This window comes from Caretta caretta, chromosome 2 (genome assembly GCF_965140235.1).
Source record: "Caretta caretta isolate rCarCar2 chromosome 2, rCarCar1.hap1, whole genome shotgun sequence".
Lineage (NCBI taxonomy): Eukaryota > Metazoa > Chordata > Testudines > Cheloniidae > Caretta > Caretta caretta.
The window spans coordinates 87,083,637-87,109,643 of record NC_134207.1 but is presented as its reverse complement, the minus strand read 5'-3'; the positions used below and the strand labels follow the sequence as shown (position 1 = coordinate 87,109,643).

The following is a 26,007-nucleotide window of genomic DNA, read 5'->3' as shown; positions in this document are numbered from 1 at the left end:
AATGTTCTGAAGAGTTAGCGACCAGTCTCTAACAATCTGCTTCTGACCAAACAGTCATTTTCAGAGGCTTATATCTTGGATACATTTGGGTATATTTTCATGGGGACAGCAAAAAACACCTCTCCCCCCCTGGGGCCTCTGCCACTGTGACCTTTTCCCTTTGATCTTGCCAAACTACAAGTCTCTGCTTCAGAGCATCAAGATGGTGGAGCTTCTCAATGGAATGGTCAAACAATTAACTTTCTCCAAAAGAGGTGATTTTGTTGATATTTTAAAAAATATATATATAAAAAGATCAGCCTGAGATAGACACCCAGAATAGAAAATTTCAGCCTGAAGGGCTAAAGTTTGGCAAAGTTTTAAGCAGCTGAAAACAGCGTCTTAATGTGACATGTTAGGCATCCTGAATTATATGCAGTTCTGGCTAGCTCCTGCTATAAATAAGACAACAGCAGCATTTACTAGTATTATGCTGTGGTCATCTATGTGTTACACTGCTCAGCAAGTGAAACATTACATTTGCCCTGGTTGGGTATGAAAATATTGTCCTAATTTCCAAGAGTTCGAAAAGGTGGAGGAGCTGTTCCATAGAATGGATTCATTCCTTAACGGGAGAGAATTGAGAGGTCACAGATCTCAGCTACTCTGATTTATTTGCAATAGTCACATAGTTCCTTTTCATCTTGAATGAAGATGGATAAAAGATCAAAAACTCATACAGGTAACTATACTTTTCCAGAAGTGTGTTTATATATTTCAAAACTGATGGCCTGAGAAAAATGTATTTTCTTAACACTTCTAGAACCTATTTAAAAATGCAAGAAAACACATTCTTACAGGAATAAAAGAATAATGGTGCCTCCAGAGAGAGGACGTATTGTGATCATAAATTCATTACAAGTCAGATATTACCCCAGGTCTTTATCAAAAGATAATGCTTTCTAGAAGAGCATTTAAATCAAAGCTGTGATAAGTTGGCTAGTAGATTGCCTATAATAAAAGGCAGAGAACTAGCATGGTATCTCAGAGCTAAAGTAGCCCAGTACTTACTTTCAAATATTTCTCTGATGTCAGCTTTAAGAAAGGGAAGCTCTGCCATTAGAACACATTCCTCACTTCTTAAGTGATTAACTGGAAGAGACACAAAACAATATTACAGCCTACAAATCAAGAAATCTGTCAGTTGCATTCATGCAACTGTTATATAATACAGTTATGCTTACATGTGACGGGGTAAGCAGATGGTGACATGATATTATGTATAACTATCACATTTCCTTTCTTCCTGTACCACAGCTCAACTTTTTGTTGAAGGCCACAGTTCTGTCTTTTAAGAAAACAGAGTTTAGCCCTGAGGTTTTCCTATAAGTCAGCTTCAGGGAGAGTTAAACATTTAATACATACAAAAATTTTGTAATTATTCCAAATTCTGTTATGAATAACTTCTTAAATAAAAGCTACTAAGTAGTAGATTTACTACACCAGTAGAAACACCTTATTATTAGGGCTGTCAAGCAATTAAAAATTTAATAAAATTGCGATCACGCTGTTAAACAATAAAAAAGTTCTCATGGCACTGTTGTAGCCAGCGTTACAAGATATTTACGTGCCAGATGGGCTAAAGATTCATATGTCCCTTCATGCTTCAACCACCATTCCAGAGGACATGCGTCCATGCTGATCATGTGTTCTGCTTGATAACAATCCAAAGCAGTGCAGACCGACATATGTTCATTTTTATCATCTGAGTCAGATGCCACCAGCAGAAGGTTGATTTTCTTTTTTGGTGGTTCAGGTTCTGTAGTTTCTGCATAGGAATGTTGCTCTTTTAAGACTTCGAAAAGCATGCTCCACATCTCGTTCCTCTCAGATTTTGGCAAGCACTTCAGATTCTTAAATCTTTGGTCGAGTGCTGTAGCTATCTTTAGAAATCTCACATTGGTACCTTCCTTGCATTTTGTCAGTTCTGCAGTGAAACTGTTTTTAAAATGAACATGTGCTGAGTCATCATCCGAGACTGCTATAACATGAAATAAATGGCAAAATGGAGGTAAAACAGAGCAGGGGACATACAATTCTCCCCCAAGGAGTTCAGTCACAAATTTAATTAATTCTTTTTTTTTTTTTTTTAACAAGCGTCATCAGCATGGAAGCATGTTCTCTGGAATGGTGGCTGAAGCATGAAGGGGCATGCGAATGTTTTGCATATCTGACATGTAAATATCTTGATATGCCAGCTACAAAAGTGCCAGGCAAATGCCTGTCCTCACTTTCTGGGGACATTGTAAATAAGAAGGGTGCAAATGTAAATGCATCTCCTGTAAATGTAAACAAACTTGTTTGTCTTAACGATTGGCTGAACAAGAAGTAGGACTGAGTGGACTTGTAGGCTCTGAAGTTTTCCATTGTTTTGTTTTTGAGTGCAGTTATGCAACAAAAATAAATCTACATTTGTAAGTTGCACTTTCATGACAAAGATTGCACTACAGTACCTGTCTGAGGTGAATTGAAAAATATTATTTCTTTTGTTTATCATTTTAGAGTGCAAATATTTGTAATGAAAAATAATATACACTTTGATTTCAATTACAACACAGAATACAGTATATATGAAAATGTAAAAAACATCCAAAATATTTAATAAATTTCAATTGGTATTGTATTAACAGAGCGATTAAAACTGCGATTAATCGCAATAATTTTTTTTAATCATGATTCATTTTTTGAGTTAACTGTGATTAATTGACAGCCCTACATCTTACACAGACTTTCCCATTTTGTTGCTGTTTTACATACATATATTAGTTCCAATAGAACATTTACAATTCTGTACTTTAGCACATCCACCTAAACACATTTCCCTGTGATCTTCTTTCAGAGATCATTTCTCAGTCTTTACATAGTGACCAGAACATATCGTGTGCATCATCTGGACTCTTTCGAGCTTGAGAAGAAAGGCAGCATCTCAATTCTTTTCTGAACACTTCAGAACCCGCTCAGCTAACCAAGTTCCATAGACTCTGCAGCCTTTAGGGATAACAAATGCCTCAGATATTCCTCTAGGTCCATCAAATTCACCACAGCAGAACAAACATTATCCTAATGGAGGGCTTCCCCGGTAAGTAAAGCTGGAATAGCACTCACCTGTATCCAAAAAGCTACAGGTATTGGAACCCAGCATTCACAGCAATCTAAATGCTCAGTCCACTGTCAGGCTGTCTTTAACTCCTGTATTTATAACCTCCTGCACCCTCACCCGAACTTTGATTGGCTCCCCTCTCAGATAGCGAATGTGTGGGACTGCTTGCCTCAATGTAATCCCTTGCATAGCTTCAGAAACAGCTACTGAGTTTGTCCCACTTCTGGATATTTCTGGGCCCTTCTAGCCAAGTTGTCATGCTCTTCACTCTGCTTGTGCACAGACACACAGACTAGTAAATCAGAACATGTCTGTCTCCTCCCCATTGCTACTCCCCTTTTCTTTGCACTTAAAAATAATCCAGTGCTACAGAATAAGGCATGTAGGTTACAAACATACACACCTTATTAAACTTAACTACTCTAAGCTGAGGTTTGTTTATTCATCCCTACACTTTTGGTTGACAAACTGTACCTGCTGTGCCAGTATGAAACCAGTGTGTTGGAGAGAAATCCATCACCAGGAGTGAGTAGGCAATGTTTACACTGACACCCTCTCTAGAGGTTCAGCCAGCGGTCAATCGATTTAGACTGTTGTTGGGACTCCAGGCACCCTGTAAGTGGAAGCTGTCTGCGGAAGGTACTGAACGAGCCTATCCTTACGAGGCCTTGGCCACCCCTGAGCCCCAGCCAATCCCAGCTAGTATAAACTGCCTTCCCTGGGCAGACTAAGCCATAATAGCAGCTTTTATGTGGTTACTCTGCACATCAGGTCAGACAGAATGCTCAAAGCTGTTTGCGTTACTGGTGTGACAACTGTTTGCCTGGCCTAATGCCTGGGAATTTAAAGAGATCTCTTTAGCAGGCCTAGAAAGGTGCCTACACTATGCTTTTTTGCCAAGAGTTTTCTATTGTTACTATCACAGTCTCAGCTCCACCGATGGTAGCAATAGTGGGGCAGCTAGCGTAGGAAGGGTTCCAGGTGGCTGCTGGTATTTTAAGCACCATGTCAACTAACCCTGCTCAGGGCAAGCCTCAATGACATGGGGAGATTTTTCAAGATACAAATAGGAGTTAGGCACTTAACTGCTCTTTGTGTGTTTGAATCACTTCCCTCATGGCTGCCTGGAGTCCTGTCTATACTAGTATCCCCCTCATTCTGGGGAAACTAGGAACCAGGTCATGCCTCACCTCCCTGCCACGTGGCCTTGAGAAAAGATTGTAGAGAGGAACCAGCCGGAGACCCCAGCCCATAGGAGCAGCTGCAAAGCAGAGATTGCTGCTCTTGGGGGAGGGGTAAAATAGGGCCACCACCTCAGACTTCAAGCTGTGCAGGAGAAACAACCCCCCACACACCCACCCACATATATGCTTGGGGGACGCTAAGACACAGGCGGTGACTCCCCTCAGCACCCTGCACCTCTCCCCACAGCCATGTGGCCTGCAGAGACTCTAGCAGTAGAAACAAAGCACAGACCTTTGGAGAAATTTCTACAGTTTTAACTAGACTTTCTCTGCCCTGAGCTGATTGGCTGTTTGCTCCAACCCTCCCACTCCTCTTCCCTCAAGGTCTCCTCCCCTCAGCTTTATTCCATACTGGATCCTCTTACCCTCTTCTCCCTGCCCTGTCTCCCCACACCCCCTTTCCCATCAATGTGCCCTCTCCCCTCACTTTTCTTTCCATTTACATATCACATAACTAAACCCCTTCCACATAAAAAAAAGTTGTGGAACCAACTTGATCTTTGCCATCATTGCATTGTTCCCTCTGCTTGTGTATTATGCCCCTTTCCCCATTCTGCATCTCTATTGTCTATTTAGAATGTAAATAGAGGCAGGAACTGGGCTAGTCTGTTTGTACAGTGCCTGTATTTCTATAGATAGGGTCCTAGTTTTTCAAAAGAATTTGTACAGTATTACATTAGATTGGAAGTCTAGTAGGCACACACATAATATGTAATCAATTTGTCAGGATATTACAATGTTGATAGTCATATCCCCAACCTCACCTTTATCGTAGGGGAGGTCAGGGAACCAATTGTTAATAGTCTTTTAAATTGCATGTTTTCAGTACTGAGTTCTGTAGTCCTCTCTAAATCACCACAGTAGGTCACAAAACATCTTCCATTTTTAAAATAAAGTGGCACCTCTTGGTCACAGCTGTAACTAATATAATGCTGCTCATCTGAGGTTTAGCAATATCATTAGACTTGCTCTAAGATGAGAGTCTTAACCCAAGAGAAATTTAAGACTATTTGCGTAAGAAAGTCAGTTTGCACACACTCGCGATTATGCCAATATTCTATATTTAAGACAGTTGTATAACTCAACATCATTCCTTAAGAGAGAGATTAAAACACTTCTGGTATTTTAAGGAATTAAAACAATAACTGCCCTCGGGAGATTTAAAAATCAGGTACTGAGCTCATATGATTAGAGCTCAACTGAACAGCCTGCTGTTTCCTCAGGGCCAAAATGTTTTGCAGGGTTGTACTGGTTTCCAGAAAACTTTCATCAAGAAGGTTTTTGGGCCCCAGAGGGTGGGGAGTCGGGTGAAGGGGGGAGAAAGACAGACAGACAGAAACAGACAGACAGACACACAAGATAGCTGGATGGTTAGGGTACTTGCCTGAGATGTGGGAAACTCAGATCCAAGGTCCTGCTCTATCTGATTTGGAGTCAAAGATGAAAAACTGCTCTAAATAAGATACTAGAGACTTGAACCTGAGTCTGCCACATCCCAGGACAGTGCACTAATCCCAGGCTATATAGACAGACTGACAGACACCCCCCCTCACTTGACAATTCCCAGTTTCACAGCATTTGAAAGGATTGGATTTTGTTCTACTGCAGAACAAAAACACATTCAAAACCTCAGAAGTTGCCACAAAATGGAATTGTCATCCTCTGGTCAGCTCTACATACAATACGTTTTTCAGAGGATATCTGCCTTTGTTTTATACTTTAAGATAAAACAAAGCCTGGCACTCTTAGTTGCACACCATAGAAAGCCTGCCTCTTTTAAGCAGGCAGAGGCATAATCCAGATAACATCTGATAGATGCTCTATTTCAGACAGATATTCTTACAATTTTAAGGATTCCATTATGTTCGTAGTTTTTCACAAACCAATATTATTACTGTTATAGCTGCTTCATTTCAAGCTGTCTTTTAAAGACATGACCTTCAAGCAGAAATAAGGCATGAGCAGTAGCTGAAGGGACACAGTTTTACGGTCTTCATTGTAACTGGCTGCAACAGTAATCTGCATCTAAAGGATTTACTCTAATGGTTCCTCATAAGTACCAAATATCCCCTCTGCAAAGACCATCTAAAATGTGGATTACATGTTCATTTTATATATTTAATTCTTCAAATGCATAGAAATGTCTAAGCACCCATCATTTGCTCTGGGTGCATATAGCCATATGTTAGAATACACAATATATTTAAAGAAGATGTAACAGCTAAGAAGTCACTACGACTTGTCAATAAATATGTATTTCCAAAGCTAGCATAAATACGAAGATCCATATATTGCAAGCCATTCCACAGATTGTGCCTGCATGGATCTTCATTGATTTCATTTGGGGTCCACCCACACAAATCTCATTGAAGGATTTGGAATTAAGCATAAAGGAATTCAGGAGCCAAAGTGCTCGAGTCACTTGTGAAATAGGACACGGGCACTTTTGAAAATTTTACTCTAAATGTTTAACTTAACTAGTTAAACAATATAATTATCAGCTGCTGAAAGAAAAAAGGCGAATCAAGTTTTCCTGGGATAGTCTTCCTAAATATTTACATACCAAAGGGTCAACAAAAAGGCTACAAAAGCAGCAGAAATTTCAGATGGAAAAGACGTATTAAGCAAAATTTCCTAAGTGGCCCTCAACCGAGCCTCCAATTCTGGTTGGCATAAACATTAAAATGTAGTAGTTTAACTCTTGATTCACAAGAATGAATGGATAGAATTCTAAATTCTAGCATTTGTGCCTAGCTGATTCATCTAGTCCATGAACCAACTGTAGAGATGGGCAACTTTAAGGTAGCAGAGGGCCATAAGATCCACTAAAACCCTTTGGCGAGCTGTCATGATTGAGGAAGAAGTGGCCCTGGCTACCCCGGGGCGGCTTGCCTGGCTGCTGCTGTGAGAACATGCACCAGAGCAGTGAGTCCCACACCAATACCCACCCACCCACGTTCATCCCCAGGGTCTCCAGGTCAGCAAATGAGCCTGCACCCAAGGCAGTGGGAAGAGCAGCCTCTTGCCCTCATTTGCCATCCTCTGCACTGGCAAAGCTTCTCTCCCCTGCCTTCATTCCAGGGACTTGCAGAGCTGCCTCCTCACCTCAGTCTCCTCTGGTTGGTGCACCAGGTAAAATGATCTGGCATGCCAGTTGCCCATCCCTGACCTTCGAGATGCTTGGTGTTAAAATAAACCCAGAACCATCATAATCTGAGATCCCCAAGCATATGTTGTTAATTCATCTACCTAACATGGTAAACTAACAATGGAGTAGGAGGCAAAAGATAAACAATCAGCCTTCACCGTGAATTTCCCAATTTGGATACAATGTTCAACCTTGTTTTGGGGAGAGAGGGCTAAAATTTGCAACATTTCTCTAGACTAATATCTGCCCTTTTTAAAAAAATAGGCAAGTGAGCATTTCACATCTTATTCTCTGACAAATGAGAGAAAGTGAAGGAGCTTGTGAGCAAAGAAAATACCTTGTAAATTGAGATCTGTGGGCATAATTAAAAGGAGTGAGAGGTGAACAGAATAGAAGGGGGACTTTGCCTAAAGCTCAATGACTAGCTCAGGATGGCCAACCTAAGAGGGAGCCAGAATTTACCAATGTACATTGCCAAAGAGCCACAGTAATACGTCATCAGCCCTCCATTAGCTCCCCGCTCCCAGCACCTTCCTCTCACCCGATCAACCCTTGCCCTCCCTCCCCTCACCTCCCAATCAGTTGTTTCATGGCATGCAGGAGGCTTTGGGAGGCAGGGGGAGGAGCGAGGGCACGGCAGGCTCAGGGAAGGGGGCGGGAAGGGGTGGAGTGGGGGCAGGGCTTGTGGCAGAGCCAGGGGTCGATCAGTGAGCAGCCCCCGACACACTGGAAAGTTGGACAAGTAATTTTGCCAGAGGTAAGATTGTTACTTATTATTTGTATTAAAGTAGCACACAAACTATTTAGCTTTGGGACCCCAGCGTGCAAGATGTTGTACAAACACAATAGAAGTCAATCCTTACCCTAAAAAGTTTAGAGTTTTAGGTCCTAATCTTGCAAAGATTTACACACATGCTTAACTTTACACATGTGAATAAGAAGGGATTTGCTCCAGTATTTATTTGGTTAAAGCATATCTGTTCAGCCAGTCCCCAGAGCTTTAAAGAGAACAGTGAAACTTCATGGAGTCTAGCTGATCCACAGTGCACAAGGGGTTCACTGCAGCTTCACTTTCATCTCCCTTTGTACATGTACTCCGGGGAAGAGTTGTGAGGAAGGCAGCTGGAGACAGAAAAGGGAAAACTCCTGATGCAGTAGATAGCTGTGCTCCATAACCAGGTGCAGAATGAATCTTAGGATGGGGCAATTCTTTGATCAGCTTGTTTGTCTTTATTTATGCTGATAAACTGCAGTTTTATTTCTGCAGAATTATCCCACTACCTTACAAATACTTAAAAATAATTATTTATCCCTTTCATAGAATCATAGAATATCAGGGTTGGAAGGGACCCCTGAAGGTCATCTAGTCCAACCCCCTGCTCAAAGCAGGACCAATTCCCAGTTAAATCATCCCAGCCAGGGCTTTGTCAAGCCTGACCTTAAAAACCTCTAAGGAAGGAGATTCTACCACCTCCCTAGGTAACGCATTCCAGTGTTTCACCACCCTCTTAGTGAAAAAGTTTTTCCTAATATCCAATCTAAACCTCCCCCACTGCAACTTGAGACCATTACTCCTCCTTCTGTCATCTGCTACCATTGAGAACAGTCTAGAGCCATCCTCTTTGGAACCCCCTTTCAGGTAGTTGAAAGCAGCTATCAAATCCCCCCTCATTCTTCTCTTCTGCAGGCTAAACAATCCCAGCTCCCTCAGCCTCTCCTCATAAGTCATGTGTTCTAGACCCCTAATCATTTTTGTTGCCCTTCGCTGGACTCTCTCCAATTTATCCACATCCTTCTTGTAGTGTGGGGCCCAAAACTGGACACAGTACTCCAGATGAGGCCTCACCAATGTCGAATAGAGGGGAATGATCACGTCCCTCGATCTGCTCGCTATGCCCCTACTTATACATCCCAAAATGCCATTGGCCTTCTTGGCAACAAGGGCACACTGTTGATTCATATCCACCTTCTCGTCCACTGTCACGCCTAGGTCCTTTTCCGCAGAACTGCTGCCTAGCCATTCGGTCCCTAGTCTGTAGTGGTGCATTGGATTCTTCCATCCTAAGTGCAGGACCCTGCACTTATCCTTATTGAACCTCATCAGATTTCTTTTGGCCCAATCCTCCAATTTGTCTAGGTCCTTCTGTATCCTATCCCTCCCCTCCAGCGTATCTACCACTCCTCCCAGTTTAGTATCATCCGCAAATTTCCTGAGAGTGCAATCCACACCATCCTCCAGATCATTTATGAAGATATTGAACAAAACCGGCCCCAGGACCGACCCTTGGGGCACTCCACTTGATACTGGCTGCCAACTAGACATGGAGCCATTGATCACTACCCGTTGAGCCCGACAATCTAGCCAGGTTTCTACCCACCTTATAGTGCATTCATCCAGCCCATACTTCCTTAACTTGCTGACAAGTTAAGCTTTGGCCAACTCAAGTCCAATTTTGAAACCTGTAAGTCCCTTAAATAAATCCTGCATAGTAAGAGTTGCTTGTTTTAGATATTATGCATTTTTTTCATTGTATAAATCAGGGGTGGGCAAAGTTTTTGGCCCGAGAGCCACACTGGGGAATAGAAATTGTATGGCGGGTCATGAATGCTCACAAAATTGGTGTTGGGGGTATGGGAGGGGGTGAGGGCTCTGGTTGGGGGTGCGGGCTCTCGGGTGGGACTGGGGATGAGGAGTTTGGGGTGCAGAAGGGTGCTCCAGGCTGGGATTGAGGGGTCTGGGTCATGGGCTGTCTTAAAATGGCTCGCAGCCCGGATCCGGCCCGTGGACCATAGTTGGCCCACCCCTGGTATAACTCAAAGTCATGTTTACTATTCATCTAACCCTCAATAAAAATAATCCCAAATAAAATTTAATCATGCTGAATTTAAGGAGTTAGATTAGAAATTAGATATAAAAGGTAGCCAAGGTCTAACATCTTTATAACAAAAATTGTCAGTGCCTCAATGATTTTTCTGCAAAGAGCACAAAGGAAGATGAAATATACAGTGAATGTAACCCCTTTGGGTTCCACATCAGTAATTTAAACCAGGGCAGAATATGCATCAACTAAAACAAACATTCAGAAAGATGAAAAGGAGTACTTGTGGCACCTTAGAGACTAACCAATTTATTTGAGCATCAGCTTTTGTGAGCTACCGCTCACTTCATCGGATGCATTCAGTGGAAAATACAGTAAGGAGATTTATATACACACAGAACATGAAAAAATGGGTGTTGTCATACACACTGTAAGGAGAGTGATCACTTAAGATGCGTGCTCCCCCCTCCCCCGCTCTCCTGCTGGTAATAGCTTATCTTTTCCACTGAATGCATCCGACGAAGTGAGCAGTAGCTCACGAAAGCTTATGCTCAAATAAATTGGTTAGTCTCTAAGGTGCCACAAGTTCTCCTGTTCTTTTTGCGCATACAGACTAACGTGGCTGCTACTCTGAAACCATTCAGAAAGATGTATTCCATCAACGTTGTGTATGTGCACACACATTTACCTGTGAATGTTTTAGAGGTTAGGGAGAAATTATGGAGAGATGTTGGTTTGTAGCAGCGTAGCACGCATACACACATTTAAACCACTACTTGGACATTTTTTTCACCATATAAACAAAAGCTTCCGCAGTGCCATACTCCTGCTGCAATTCATCCTGAACAGACCAATGTCTCCCCAGTGGCAATTATGCAAGTTACTGCTTTTCTACAGAAACTGAGCGCCGCTCCTCTCCCCACACTGCTGTCACCCATGCCCTGTGCTGCTCATAGAAGAGACTAGAAAAATCAATGTAAAGGTTTCTTATTCAAATTTATGATGCAAGTAATTGCTTCTAGTTAAAGAAACAGGAATACTGTAGATACTGCTTGGCGTACATGGTTTTTGTCATTCTTAAAGGAACACAGCTCCTTTTTCCAAATAAAAATATCTGCCCTATGAGCAGAGAGTGATGGAAATGTGATGTAAAAGACAAATGCAGGTGAGGAAATAAAAGCCATGGGCTTCTAAATGTCAACAAAAGCAACTGGCAAACCTTGCTTTGTTCAATTTCACATTCATATGTTCGATATAAAGACTACATCTAAAATTAAACACCAAAAGCTGCTATTTTATTCTCCATTACAAAGTGATGCTATTACAGAAGTATCTTTTAAAGACTGTGCAGCACAATAAACGGTTTTCTTTAGTAAACTAAACATAAGCCTTTCCATTTTTGGTGCAAAGCCAAAACAAGTGACAAAAGACTCCAGACTGCAATGAAAGTACATGATTATGTAGTACAATTGTATAACACGGTAAGTGTAAATTAGAAACTTTGATGTTCAATTTAAATGTAGTCTTTGTGCCCTGTGAATATCTAAATGGAGAACTGAATGAAGGAAAGTGTTTTGTGACAATGGTTAAAAAAACAAAGTGAGGTTCTTCTGACACTGAACAAGCAATGTTAGCAGAAATAAGGAAACCAGCAGTATCCCTAAAGCTACTTTCTCTCTTTGCTTAACTGTGGAAAGGTGCTGCTTAGAATGTTTGTCAGACCTTCCTGTGTGATTTCCTGACATAGATTTAAAGAGTATGTATTTACACATGAAGTTTGCCAATAACTCTGGCTGAAAAGGTTAAGATTCATTGTTCTTATTTCCCCACTGATTGTGTGCAGATCATGTTTCCATCACACTCTGTTATGTGGTTTTTATGTCCTCTTATTTGGAAAAAATAGAACTATATTACTTTAATGATGACAAAAGGCATAAACACTATTTACTCCTGTTCATCAGTATAGAAGTAGTTACACTTTGATAATAAATCTGAATAAGAAAACTCTCTATTGATTTTTCTCATTGCTCCTGTGAGAAACACAGGGAAGAGAGTGTGTGGGCTCACCTATTGAAAAGTAGTAATCCCCCACAATCTGCACAGGTGATGTTGACCTGTTTAGGATGATCTTCACTGGTTGTGTAGCCAGGCAGAGTTGCATTTGTTTATATGATGGAAAATTGTCCATATCTTACTAAAATTTGCATATTTTTAATTCAGATACAAATAGTTTTACAGCACAACCAAAATATAGACATAGGGGGAGAGAGAGAGAGAGTGTGCGTCTGTGTGTGTGTCTGTGTGTGTGCACACGTGTGTGAGAGAGAGAATATATGTACATACACACTCCAAACACTCCTGGCCAGATTTTCAGAAAGAGCTCAGCTCTTATTTAGACACCTAAGGTGTTAGATTTTCAGAAGAGTCAACACGCATTGGGCACCGAGCTATTTTGAAAAACGTAGCCATGTCGCTATAGGAGCTTCTAGGTGCTGAGCAGAGCTGGCCAAAACTCAGATTTTTTTAAAAGGCAGCACACACACTAACATATGATGGATGTAATTCAGCTTTCTACAAGAAATTATCTGGGGCATGAAAGCGTGGTCACAAAGCTATTTGCACTATTAATTGCAGAGTATAGGATTAAAAGGAATGACTCTGTCTTGTCTCCTTTTGTTCTCCTGGTTTCCGACAACCAAGTTGATTAAGAGGTAGGAAAATTAAACCTTTCCATCAACATCCTAGCCTGGATTAGATCTGAGCTCTAAATAAACCTCCATTGATTTTTGATGCCACGGTAGCAAGAATTGAATAGATTTATGGGCATGAAATAATCACGTAATCCCAGATGAAGGACATATAAATACATATGATCAGCAATTTCAGTAGCACCCCAAAGAGATCTATGACAGAGGCATTCATCACCTAGAGTTGAATTTTTAACATGTGTAATAGGACAGGGAGACATGAAAAACTACATATACAAGAATACAAATTTGTTAGATAAAAAAGCTGGGTGAGTCTTCTGTGGCTTTTGTTCTGTATTCAACATTTCAAGGCAATGTTTTGATACCACTGCGTACAATGGATCAGTCCAATGCAAAGACATCATAATGATTTCATGAATCTAACATTTAATAAGGAAACCTTAACTAATTTGTGGAAGACTAGTGAAAACGGCATTTCAACTAACACTTGAATAACAGAGATGCTCAAACAAAGACAGTGTACTTAGTAATAAGACTATGGTTCAAAAATTATAAGTGCAGCCCCCAAAAGAGAGGCATAGTAAATATTATTTACACCAATCCACTGATGTGGATCAAACATTTCCATAGAATCCACTGGTTCCGATAATGATCAGAGAATTCCTCGCGCATCATTTCCTACGTGCCTTTTAATAGAAACTGCACAAACAGGCTACCAACACGGAAAAAGTTTCAAAATCATATAAAAAGACTAATAAACTTTTCCATTCGTGAAATGTGCTGAAAACCCTACAGTCACAATGGTATAGTTCAAGGGAAGAGCAGCTGGCAGTTTTAAGAAAAAAGAAGCACCCTATTATAAATAAAGAAATTATAATTGCTTCTGCTACTGCTGTAGGAAGAGAGACTGAAGGAAAGTCATTGGCAATTGACTAGGATTTTGTTCTAGAACTGACTGAATACGATCCCCAAAGAAGATCAGATGAAGAATAATCACGGAGGTGGTGGAAAACTAAGGCTGGAGGAAAGGTTTTATTTGCAATAACTTTGAGAGAGCAGAACACTTACATTAAAGCCAACAAAGGGCATGGGAGTGAGGCAGACCTATTTAAAGCTTCCTACTAGCATTAGGGTAGCAACTTCTTAACAGTCAAAACTATCAGCAACAAAGCACTGGCATAAATCTCACAATCACTATATTCCTAAACATTTGAAGAACAGCCAAGGGAACAAAACGATTCAGTGCATTAGTCTTTCAACTCTGTAAAACTAGGGGCTTGACTATATTGGGATACTCAGAAAAATTAATGAGTTAAAACAAGATATGAATTCAAAGTGGATTAGTTAAGCCACAATAAACCCTCGTGTGGACAGTCACATTCAGAATTCAAGTGGACTTACGTCAATATCATTTTAGAATTAATTAGCCACTTGAATTCTGAAGGAGAACATCTACACAGGGATTTAATGCGGTTTAACTAATCCACTTTAAATTCGCACCCTTATTTAATCTGGATGAACGCTGAGTGTAAACCCTAGATGAAACCAAGATACTTGATAAGATTACAACACAATTATACATGCACATCACAAAACTATTGGAGAGTTTTGGACAACTCAGCATAAGTGGTGGCCTCTGCTCAATTTTTTGCAATTGGATTTAAGGAACTCTGTATTTCCTGTCTTTTCTTTCTGTTTCGGATTTATTATTTCCCCTGAAATGCCATAATTCATTCTAGCAAAAGATATTATTTATATAAAAGACAGTGGCTGCTTGGCTACAGGTACCAGAGACTATTCCCAACCCACCCACACGCTGCCTTTTAACCTCACCACTATAGCATGACCAGAGTAGATACATTGTAGGCTCAGTTTAGAGATTGTCCCTCCAGATCTGGATTGTGGTATGTTGGCAGGACAACTTGGGGAAGTCTGTATTGCTGCTGCTCACTCTGCACTTGTTCTGTGAATAAAGTAAGGACTTTAAACTTCAGGGCTACCAACCCAGCATTTTTCATGAGTAGTTCAACAAAAGTTATAAAAACTAGGACACGTTTGGATAACATAAAACTCTCTTTTCCTCAGGGTTAGCACCTTTATTTCAGAAAACCCGGCAATAGCTAAGGCTCAATCAGAAAACACACAGAATGTCTAGAATAAAGCAATCTATCAGAGTTTCTTGACAGTGAAAAGCTGAGGGTGTGGTACAGTGGAGATGGATGAAAGGAAAGAGGAAATTTAAAGATTTGGCTGCTTTGGACCCATTTTGAATACCCCATCAAGTCAGTATCTACTACCCACAAGCTCTTACATTCTGTGCACCCAGTATTGTGCTGGGGTACAATGGGACACCATCTATCCAACAGGAGAATTGGACCCTATTTGCAAATAATGCATTCAAATGAGCAGTAAATTTAATCTAAGGAAATCACATGTTTTTCAAATGTAGTTTCAAGGGACTCATTTATTGGTCTCTGACTTGTGACTCTTAAAAACAAGCTGGTTTTTTTTAAACTACTAAAACTAAATGCATAGTAGCCCAGTATACTAAAGATTTACTTTCTAATGGGTCAGCTTTCTGTTCTTATTTATTCCAGTTTTAGTCTCTATCAGGTATTTAAAGCTCACAATAATCAACTTCTAGGTGTATGCTGTATGGCTGTGGTCTCTCAGTGACAAGAACAGTTGTCTTAGATGGTGGGGGGAAATGAGAACAGAACAAATTTGTTCTTTGTCATCATTGGTCTAGAACAGTAGTTCTCAAAGTTTTGGACTGGTGACCCCTTTCACATAGCAAGCTTCTGAGTGCGACACCCCAGCCCCCTTATAAATTTAAAACACCTTTTTATATAGCACCATTATAAATGCTAGAGGCAAAGTGGGGTTTGGGGTGGAGACTGATAACTTGCGACCCCCTATGTAATAACCTCGTGACCCCCCTGAGGGGTCCCAACCCCCAGTTTGAGAACTCCTGGTCTAGAACATATTGATTAGAAGCAAATATTAGCTAGAAAGTAGTCTAAGGGAATCCATAATTGCTTCAACCCTGTTCCTCCTAGAAGATGCCAGCACAGTTTGGGAGACAGAATTAGGAATTAATCTGGGGGGTGGGGGAAAGGAGGGAATTGGCCAGAACCACCTTAAAATATCTAATTGAATGACTTTGACATATGTCCCTGATACACCTTTATACCAACCACAAAGTTACTCTTAACAATAGCATATCACCATTAACAGTCTTTGAACACTCAACACAGAATATCTCCTGGTATTTAGCTTGCCCCATGGGTAGTGCAACACAAGGCAAAGGTGTCTTAAAACTATCCTTGCACATTTTCAATTACAGATCTGTGCTGTAATTTGCTATACTGCCATTCTGTTAGTTTTGTACTGTATAAAATACCCTCTTTTCCCAGTTTGCTGTATCATTGAAGGTTTCTTAAAATAAAAGTTACAGTAGAAATTGTGCTAGAAACCATTATAGCAGAGGCTTCAGATAGATTGTTGCCTAGTGAAGGTAGATTCTTTTCTGGGGTTTTCCACTCATTCCTATATAGTGATAAGTTTTGAATCTTGGTTTGCAATCTGCTCAGTGCTGACTTTATTGACTCTCTAACATATAGCAGGGACTACAGTTTATTTAGTCTTGAATAATTTATTGTCAAGTGCTTCTAATTGTCTAACCACCCTTGCTTTCTCCTGGACTGTCCTTAGCAGGGAAGGCATTCAAACTTAGTGCAGGGCCCACAAGTGGCATAGTAGGCCATGATTTGAAGAAAAGATTTATCATATGGCATGTCCCAGAACAAACTGCACCTTCATGTATATTATCTGGAGCTCTGCACAAAGTGTCCTCCAAAACGACTCACTTGCAGTGTGTTCTGATACATTAGAGTACAAGATTTGTTATTAGAGCTGGTCAGAAAATGAAGGGGGAAAATGGTGATAACACCATTGACCTTTGTTGTTTTTTCGTGAGAATTTCAAAATTCAAGAACATTGACCAATCGCTATTTGCTAGTCTAAACCCAGGAGATAGCTCACGTTGCAGCCAAACCATGCTACGTTCTCAACTCATATAGAGAGTGTCAGCTTTCCTATTTGCTGAGGGATAGTTACTACTTCAGAAAAGCATCTATTTGTACATTGTAGCCCTCTTTAAAAAGAGAGAAACACCCTTTTAGTACTGTGTATTTCAGTTAAATTAAATATAGTGCTTAGCCTCAGCAGAATTAAGCCCCATAAAATCTACATTTATAATACAAACACCGCTTATTCCAATCTATTGCAGTACTAATGGCCAGCATTACAATATACTTCATATCTCAAGGAAGAGGACATTCCCAGGGGATCTCCCCTTGCAAAGGAAAGCAGCATACCACAGCACTTAGTATCATATCACACGTTGCTGAGTTCAGAAACCAACCACTGACCATGGAATGATAGATTTTTCCAGGCTTAAAAGGTCCATTCGGTTCCAGATAGTATCAAATCAGTTGTCAGGCCACAACATTTTTCAGTGAAATGCTACTAGTCTTAACCATTTCCCAAAGAATGAAAGAAGTAACTCTTGTTGTGAGTTGCAGTTTTTTTTGTATGGAGTATGTTTGTATGACCACATAAAGTTTCTTGAGGGATAAGGGCAGCACAAAGAGGAAGTTATAAAGCTAGCTAAGTACCTGCTTAACTACCTACCTGCTGGTAATGGCGCTGTGTTTTCACTGTATGAAGTCTTTGCACTGATATGAACATTTCTGTCCGTAGCCCCAGTTGGGCACATAAACATTGCCATGAATTGTTAATTACATCTTATAGTAGCTAATAGGAAGGGTTGTTTCCCTGAGGTGGATTTTTATACCAAGCACCCGCCCACACACACACAATACATGCTCTAATCCTTCTCATAATCATGACCTACCTGCACCTGTGAGTGATGAACCAGTCAATCAGGGAAATAACCTAGAACTGAGCAGACTACTGTCTATTTGGGTTCTGAGGGACAGCACACATCTGGATCACATCAAAGGATACAGCATTCAGAACTCCCAGTGCAGGCTGCATCAGTTTATATACAAACACTCATTACAAGGCAGTTTCTATTCAGATCTGTTTTCTTGGTTAGATTTTGCAGACCCTACTGCATATAGTCCGATAACAGTCACTGAATTGGTGCTTTGGCTAAAGACCCTATTGGATGTTGTCAGATAAATGTTAATGCACTGGTGCTTTAGGCTGATTGTGATCCACTTCTATAAAAACCTCTTCCACAGCCTGAGCCTTTTTTACTCAACACTTGTCTGCTTGATATTCAATGAAAGGCTCATATTGCTTTTGGATGTGAAATGGAACTGAGCAAAGAGATGTCAGGAGAAAACAGATGCTGTTAAAAATGTAGGGAAAAGGTTAGGGGGTTTTCTGAGGGGTGGGGTTATTTGGTTTTTTTCAAAGGGAGAAAATTATCACAGCTGATCAGAGTAGTTTATGAGGTTTCTCCAGCATTTTGAGACACTAGCAGATTGGCAGTAAAATGTGTTTTCCTCAGCCAGCAATATGACTGGCCAAAGCAAAGAGGGTCTGGGCAACAATTACTACATAAGTAGGTTGACCTTTTGGATAGGAAAGCAGTAGAGTAAAGATGATGCAATGTATTATGACATTTCACAGTCTGCTGGTACTAGTAGATTGTGTGCTCTCTGTAAATATAGCACATGAGAAGGAAAACAAATTACTAGCCCCAGAAAAATCAAACATTACATCAAGCTACTATTGCTACTTTTTCCCAGTGTATCAAGAGTGTTACTCCATTTTTTGCCATGAAGGTGAACTAGCACATTTTAACACAATAGTGTTTCTATGCAATACCACCAGGAGCCATTGCATCAGAAACATCACATCAAAATCATCATTACAGGCCATCTTCATGAAAGGATTGCCCTAGAATACAGGGAAGATCTTGAAATCCTCTCACGCAACGTATGAAAATACTTACTGATGCTAGGGGCATGGTACTGATCTCCGTTACACTGGTATAAATCAAAAGTAATTTCAGTGAATTCCAAAGGCCTGAATCTCCCTTCTATTACACCATTTTTACACTAGTGTGAGTCCACTGACTTATACAGAGTTACACTAATATAGAACTGTTGCAACAGCCTGGAGAACTGGGCCCAAACTCAAGGAAATCAGGGAGAGACTAGAGCACATCCTGTGACATTATGGTTTCTTCCTAGGCCCCACCTTTCAAACACCATTCCTTGCACCCAAAGTGATAACAACAGAAAGACTCAGAAAGCAACAGCCCAGAACTTTCACAAGGAATGAAAAACAACATTCCTTAGAAGTATTGAGGTTGATTGTGTCTTCTTTTGTCTTGTCCTGTAATAGAAACAATATTCCTGCTTTGGGACAGCCTCAATAAATTACTTTTGTGGCTATCCAAATGCATTGCTCCAGAATTTAATCTCATCTGTTCCTCCATCTATAACACGGTCATTTAAGCAGCTGACTCCATGACATTTGCAACTCTGTAGGTTTAAAAAAAAAATCTATGGATTCAAACACGAATAAATGCTGCTACTTCTCCCTCGGCCTTAAAGTTTAATTGGTTGTGCAGAATTTTCTCTTGAAGCCTAAAATTAGCAATTGTGCAGCATGGTCCATGTCCAAAGCGGTGTGTGAATGATCCTCACCTCAGTGAGATGTTTCTGGAGCATTTCTGTGGTTTTATGTTCTTCTTATAAATGTGATATGCCCATTTAGAAACCCCTATCACAGACATTCAGTCTCAGGCATATTAACCTTTTAAATACATGCAATTTTATTAAAAGTTTAAGAGGTAAACAATTTTCTTATAAAAATGTCTGTGCTGTTCTTTAGATGGGAGTTAAAATATAATGGCCCAACCACCCCAAAGGGGCTTAAGGATTGCATCACTGACAGTCACAATGCCTTACTTTTAGGCACCTAGAAAAATCACAGGGAGAACACTGCAATCCACAAAGCCTGAGTTAGGTGCCTAGACTCTTATGCAATTAATGGGGAACAAGCGGCACCTTAGAATATGATCCATAAAGCCAGCACACTAGGTGAGGGGCTGCTTAAAGTAGCTAATGGGAGATGCCAGTGAAAGGGGTGCATGCTAAGCCCTGACCCTCTCTTGGAGTATAGTGACTAAGTCTGGTCTGCAGGGATGAGCCTATCCTGCTTGTAATTCACAAACTGGGAAGACAGGCATTTGTCTGCCTAAGTCATGTGTGGGGCCTGATCAGAGGCCACCTAACTCCACACAAATCAGCTGGGGGTGAAGAATGAGCCCATCCTCTTTTATAATCTTTAGCCCAGTGGTTAGGGTACTCACCCAATGTATGAGAGACCCCCAGTACTGCCTGACAAGAAGGGATTGGAACAGGGATCTGCCAACTCTTAGGTGAGTGCTCTAGCCTACAGAGTCATTCTAACTCACACTGGCCCAATTAATTATTATTCAATTAATGTGGAAGAGGTTGAGGGAGCTCCACATCAAAATATGCCATAGCCTAAGGGTTAGGGTATTAACTTGAGAAGCAGCAGGTCCCTGTTCAAATCCCTCTTCCTCAATAGGTGGAGATGGGGGGGCTTGAACCAAGGGGGTCAGCCACATCTTAGATGAATACCCTAGCCATTGGGTTAACGGTTACCAGGGAGGTGATCCTTCTCCTCCTTCCCAGCTAGCTGTGTGTGGAATTAGGCAGCCTCTGTGCATACCTACTGGATCAAGCCCCATGTGGAACTTGGGTGGCTGAACAGTTTTTTTTTTTTCCCCTGGTTCACAAATTGCTCGAGGGTATAGGCAGGAAATAGGCACCTGGGTGCCTAGAACAAGGCAGCAGTGCACGTGTCAGAGACAGAAACATGGGGATTAGGAAACTTTCACTGCAAAGACGTGGGCATAGAGTGAGTTTTGGCACATACAGCGTTAGGCAGCAAAGAGGGAGCTTTGTGGATCACAGGGGTGCTTATGTACCACTCAAAGAAACTAGTTTAGTAATAGGGATGGGCACTTCTATGCAAAAATGCACAAGTAATTATAAGAGCCAAATCTTCTACTGCCTTGCCTGTTGTGTAGTCATTAGCATCTCTGCAAAGTAGGTGTCACATGCTATCAAAACAATAATCACACACCAGCGGTAGCATCAGTGCTTAATTTGTAATGAAAGAGGGGCCGGGGCTCAAGCAATATTTTTACTTTCATAACTGACGTGCCAAGTCCAGAGGTGTGGGGCTATGAACTGCCAAGCCGAGAGGTGCTGGGGCTCAGCCCTGACAAGGCCTGGCACAAATGAAGCACTGGGTAAAATCATAGAATATCAGGGTTGAAGGGACCTCAGAAGGTCATCTAGTCTAATCCCCTGCTCAAAGCAGGACCAATCCCCAACTAAAACATCCCAGCCAGGGCTTTGTCAAGCCTGACCTTAAAAATATCTAAGGAAGGAGATTCCACCACCTCCCTAGGTAACGCATTCCAGTGTTTCACCACCCTCCTAGTGAAAAAGTTTTTCTTAACATCCAACCTAAAACTCCCCCACTGCAACTTGAGACCATTGCTCCTTGTTCTGTCATCTGCTACCACTGAGAACAGTCTAGATCCATCCTCTTTGGAACCCCCTCTCAGGTAGTTGAAAGCAGCTATCAAATCCTGCCCCATTCTTCACTTCTGCAGACTAAACAATCCCAGTTCCTTCAGCCTCTCCTCATAAGTCATGTGTTCCAGTCCCCTCATCATTTTTGTTTCTCCGCTGGACACTTTCCAATTTTTCCACATCCTTCCTGTAGTGTGAAGCCCAAAACTGGACACAGTACTCCAGATGAGGCTTCACCAATGTTCAATAGAGGGGAACGATCATGTCCCTTGATCTGCTGGCAATGCCCCTAAATATACTTCCCAAAATGCCATTGGCCTTCTTGGCAACAAGGGCACACTGTTGATTCATATCCACCTTCTCATCCACTGTAACCCCTAGGTCCTTTTCTGCAGAACTGCTGCTGAGCCATTCGGTCCCTAGTCTGTAGCGGTGCATGGGATTCTTCCCTCCTAAGTGCAGGACTCTGCACTTGTCCTTGTTGAACCTCATCAGATTTCTTTTGGCCCAATCCTCTAATTTGTCTAGGGCCCTCTGTATCCTACCCCTACCCTCCAGCGTATCTCCCACTTTTCCCAGTTTAGTGTCATCTGCAAACTTGCTGAGGGTGCAGTCCACTCCATCCTCCAGATCATTAATGAAGATAATGAACAAAACTGGCCCCAGGACTGACCCCTGGGGCACTCCACTTGATACCGGCTGCCAACTAGACATGGAGCCATTGATCATTACCCATTGATGAGCCCAGTGATCTAGCCAGCTTTCTATCCACCTTATAGTCCATTCATCCAGCCCATACTTCTTTAACTTGCTGGCAAGAATACTGTGGGAGACCGTATCAAAAGCTTTGCTAAAGTCAAGGAATAACACATCCACTGCTTTCCCCTCATCCACCGAGCCAGTTATCTCATCATAGAAGGCAATTAGGTTAGTCAGGCAAGACTTGCCCTGGGTCAATCCATGCTGACTGTTCCTGATCACTTTCTTCTCCTCTAAGTGCTTCAGAATTGATTCCTTGAGGACCTGCTCCATGATTTTTCCAGGGACTGAGGTGAGGCTGACTGGCCTGTAGTTTCCCGGATCCTCCTTCTTCCCTTTTTTAAAGATTGGCACTACATTAGCATTTTTCCAGTCATCTGGGACCTCCCTCAATCGCCATGAGTTTTCAAAGATAATGGCCAATGGCTCTGCAATCACATCTGCCAACTCCTTTAGCACTCTCGGATGCAGCGCATCCGGCCCCATGGGCTTGTGCTCGTCCAGCTTTTCTAAATAGTCCCGAACCACTTCTTTCTCCACAGAAAGAAGTGGTCACCTCCTCCCCATGCTGTGCTGCCCAGTGCAGTAGTCTGGGAACTGTCCTTGTTCGTGAAGACAGAGGCAAAAAAAGCATTGAGTACATTAGCTTTTTCCACATCCTCTGTCACTAGGTTGCCTCCCCCATTCAATAGGGGGCCCACACTTTCCTTGCCTTTCTTCTTGTTGCTAACATACCTGAAGAAACCCTTCTTGTTACTCTTAATATCTCTTGCTAGCTGCAACTCCAGGTGTGATTTGGCCTTCCTGATTTCACTCCTACATGCCTGAGCAATATTTTTATACTCTTCCCTGGTCATTTGTCCAATCTTCCACTTCTTGTAAGCTTCTTTTTTGTGTTTAAGATCAGTGAGGATTTCACTGTTAAGCCAAGCTGGTCGCCTGCCATATTTACTATTCTTTCTACACATTGGGATGGTTTGTCCCTGTAACCTCAATAAGGATTCTTTAAAATACAGCCAGCTCTCCTGGACTCCTTTCCCCCTCATGTTATTCTCCCAGGGGATCCTGCCCATCAGTTCCCTGAGGGAGTCAAAGTCTGCTTTTCTGAAGTCCAGAGTCCATATTCTGCTGCTCTCCTTTCTTCCCTGTGTCAGGATCCTGAACTTGACCATCTCACGGTCACTGCCTCCCAGGTTCCCATCCACTTTTGCTTCCCCTACTAATTCTTCCTAGTTTGTGAGCCACACGTCAAGAAGAGCTCTGCCCCTAGTTGGTTCCTCCAGCACTTGCACCAGGAAATTGTCCCCTACACTTTCCAAAAACTTCTTGGATTGTCTGTGCACCGTTGTATTGCTCTCCCAGCAGATATTAGGGTGATTGAAGTCTTCCATGAGAACCAGGGCCTGCGATCTAGTAACTTCCGTGAGTTGCCAGAAGAAAGCCTCGTCCACCTCATCCTCCTGGTCTGGTGGTCTATAGCAGATCCCCACCACGACACCACTCTTGTTGCTCACACTTCTAAACTTAATCCAGAGACTCTCAGGTTTCTCTGCAGTTTCATACCGGAGCTCTGAGCAGTCATACTGCTCTCTTACATACAATGCAACTCTCCCACCTTTTCTGCCCTGCCTGTCCTTCCTGAACAGTTTATATCCATCCATGACAGTACTCCAGTCATGTGAGTTATCCCACCCAGTCTCCGTTATTCCAATCACATCATAATTCCTTGACTGTGCCAGGACTTCCGTTCTCCCTGCTTGTTTCCCAGGCTTCTTGCATTTGTGTACAGGCACTTAAGATAACTTGCTGATCATCCCGCTTTCTCTGTATGAGGCAGGAGCCCTCCCCTCTTGAGCTCTCCTGCTCGTGCTTCCTCCTGGTATCCCACTTCCCCACTTACCTCAGGGCTTTGGTCTCCTTCCCCTGGTGAACCTAGTTTAAAGCCCTCCTCACTAGATTAGCCAGCCTGCTTGCGAAGATGCTCTTCCCTCTCTTCATTAGGTGGAGCCCATCTCTGCCTAGCACTCCTCCTTCTTGGAACACCATCCCATGGTCAAAGAATCCAAAGCCTTCTCTCCGACACCACCTGTATAGCCATATGTTGACTTCCACGATTCGACGGTCTCTACCCAGGCCTTTTCCTTCCACTGGGAGGATGGACGAGAACACCACTTGCACCTCAACCACCTTTATCCTTGGTAGCATTGATTTAAGCAACTAAGCAAAGTACAAGGCAGTGGAGAACCAAGCTTTAATATAGTATTATCTTGCTTCCAGGAGCGTCAAGAGTCTGTGAAATATCACAGTGATGAGAGGCAGAACACTAACCTTTCTCCAGAAGCACCTCCCTTGTTGGCTTTCTGGTCCCTACTCTCTCTCCCCACACTCAAGTTTTGGGAACCCCTGCCCCCAGCACACCTTTCTGGAGCTAACTCTCCACATTTAGCAGCAAAAAGCAGCCAGTTTGCAACTACCTGCCTATTTCTCTCTTCCAGTTAGCAACATCTGTTCCATTTTCTCTCTATTTTACCTTTCTGATTGTTCAGGTGATAGCATATTCTTAAGCAATGCACTTCTCTCCTTTGGCTGACTAATGAGTGGTACTGAGGATGGACACTTCATCACGTATCTTCATTACGTGAAGATGTTCTCAGCTGGTAGGATAGCAGCAAAGGGGTGGGTCAAATCTTCAGGGCTCGTCACTGCTTTTAAGTTTAAAAAGGTTCAGACACTCATGACTTAACCAGAAGGCCCAACAGTTGACCCATTTTTTAGCTGAAATTATCTCCACTCACTGATATTATTTCTATGGTTCTCTTAAGTTCTCAGAGAATTACTTGGCTGTTGTGCAAGCCAGAGCTAGGAGAGATTCCACAGCTGCAGAACCCCATTGATATTTAGTGACAAGCAAAGAACTGCATTTTTTTCCAGAGCTCAGCTGTTTGAAATTTACTGAATGCAAAATCATGGGTAAGTTACAATGTGTTAATTACTTTAAATGCTTCTGTAGTATGACACAGTTCATGATATGCCTTTGAAAATTATAGCTCATGCACCTACTGTGGTGAGTAGGCATAATTTCTCCATCTTTTTATGCAGAAATTAAGAAGAATGGAAAGAATCAAAACTTTCAAGTTAATTGCATCCCAGTCAGGCTTTTATTATCTGAAATATTTTGATAATTTTTGAGCACCCCTAAAAATCTGACAAAGAGGTAAATGGCTGGCATGAATGGCTTTCTCTGACTGACCAGAGAATTGACCTGTCAGTCAATGGGAGCTTTTGGCTGATCCTAGTGTGTTGTTTTTTTTTAAAGCAGAAAAGAATTTTATTTGTGTAACACTTACAAAGAATCACCAAAGAGGATAAAGCAAAACTATGCAACAAAACAAAAGCAAACAGAAGGTATGACACAGCAGCCTTCAGGAGGGAGAAGTGTTCAGGCTAGCCTGGTCCCAGAGCGGGGGGGCTTCCTCGACACTCGTGGTCTTCCACCCCCTCGAGTTACCTAGTGCCACGCCCAGTGTCACCGATTATTCCTCTCCTGAGAGTGCCCAACAAGATGGGCACGG

General features: G+C 41.9%; 1 protein-coding gene across 1 annotated transcript in view; it reads right to left on the bottom strand.

Moving 5' to 3' along the window:
• LOC142070763 (uncharacterized) overlaps positions 1-17,850 on the bottom strand; it is a 52,781-nt gene extending 34,931 nt beyond the window's left edge. The window contains exons 1-2 of the mRNA XM_075124730.1: positions 17,754-17,850; positions 1,051-1,131 (exon numbers count right to left, since the gene is read on the bottom strand). Of these exons, the coding sequence (XP_074980831.1) occupies positions 1,051-1,131; positions 17,754-17,850 (178 nt within the window). The remainder of the gene's footprint in view (positions 1-1,050; positions 1,132-17,753) is intronic.
• Positions 17,851-26,007: the final 8,157 nt, after the last annotated feature.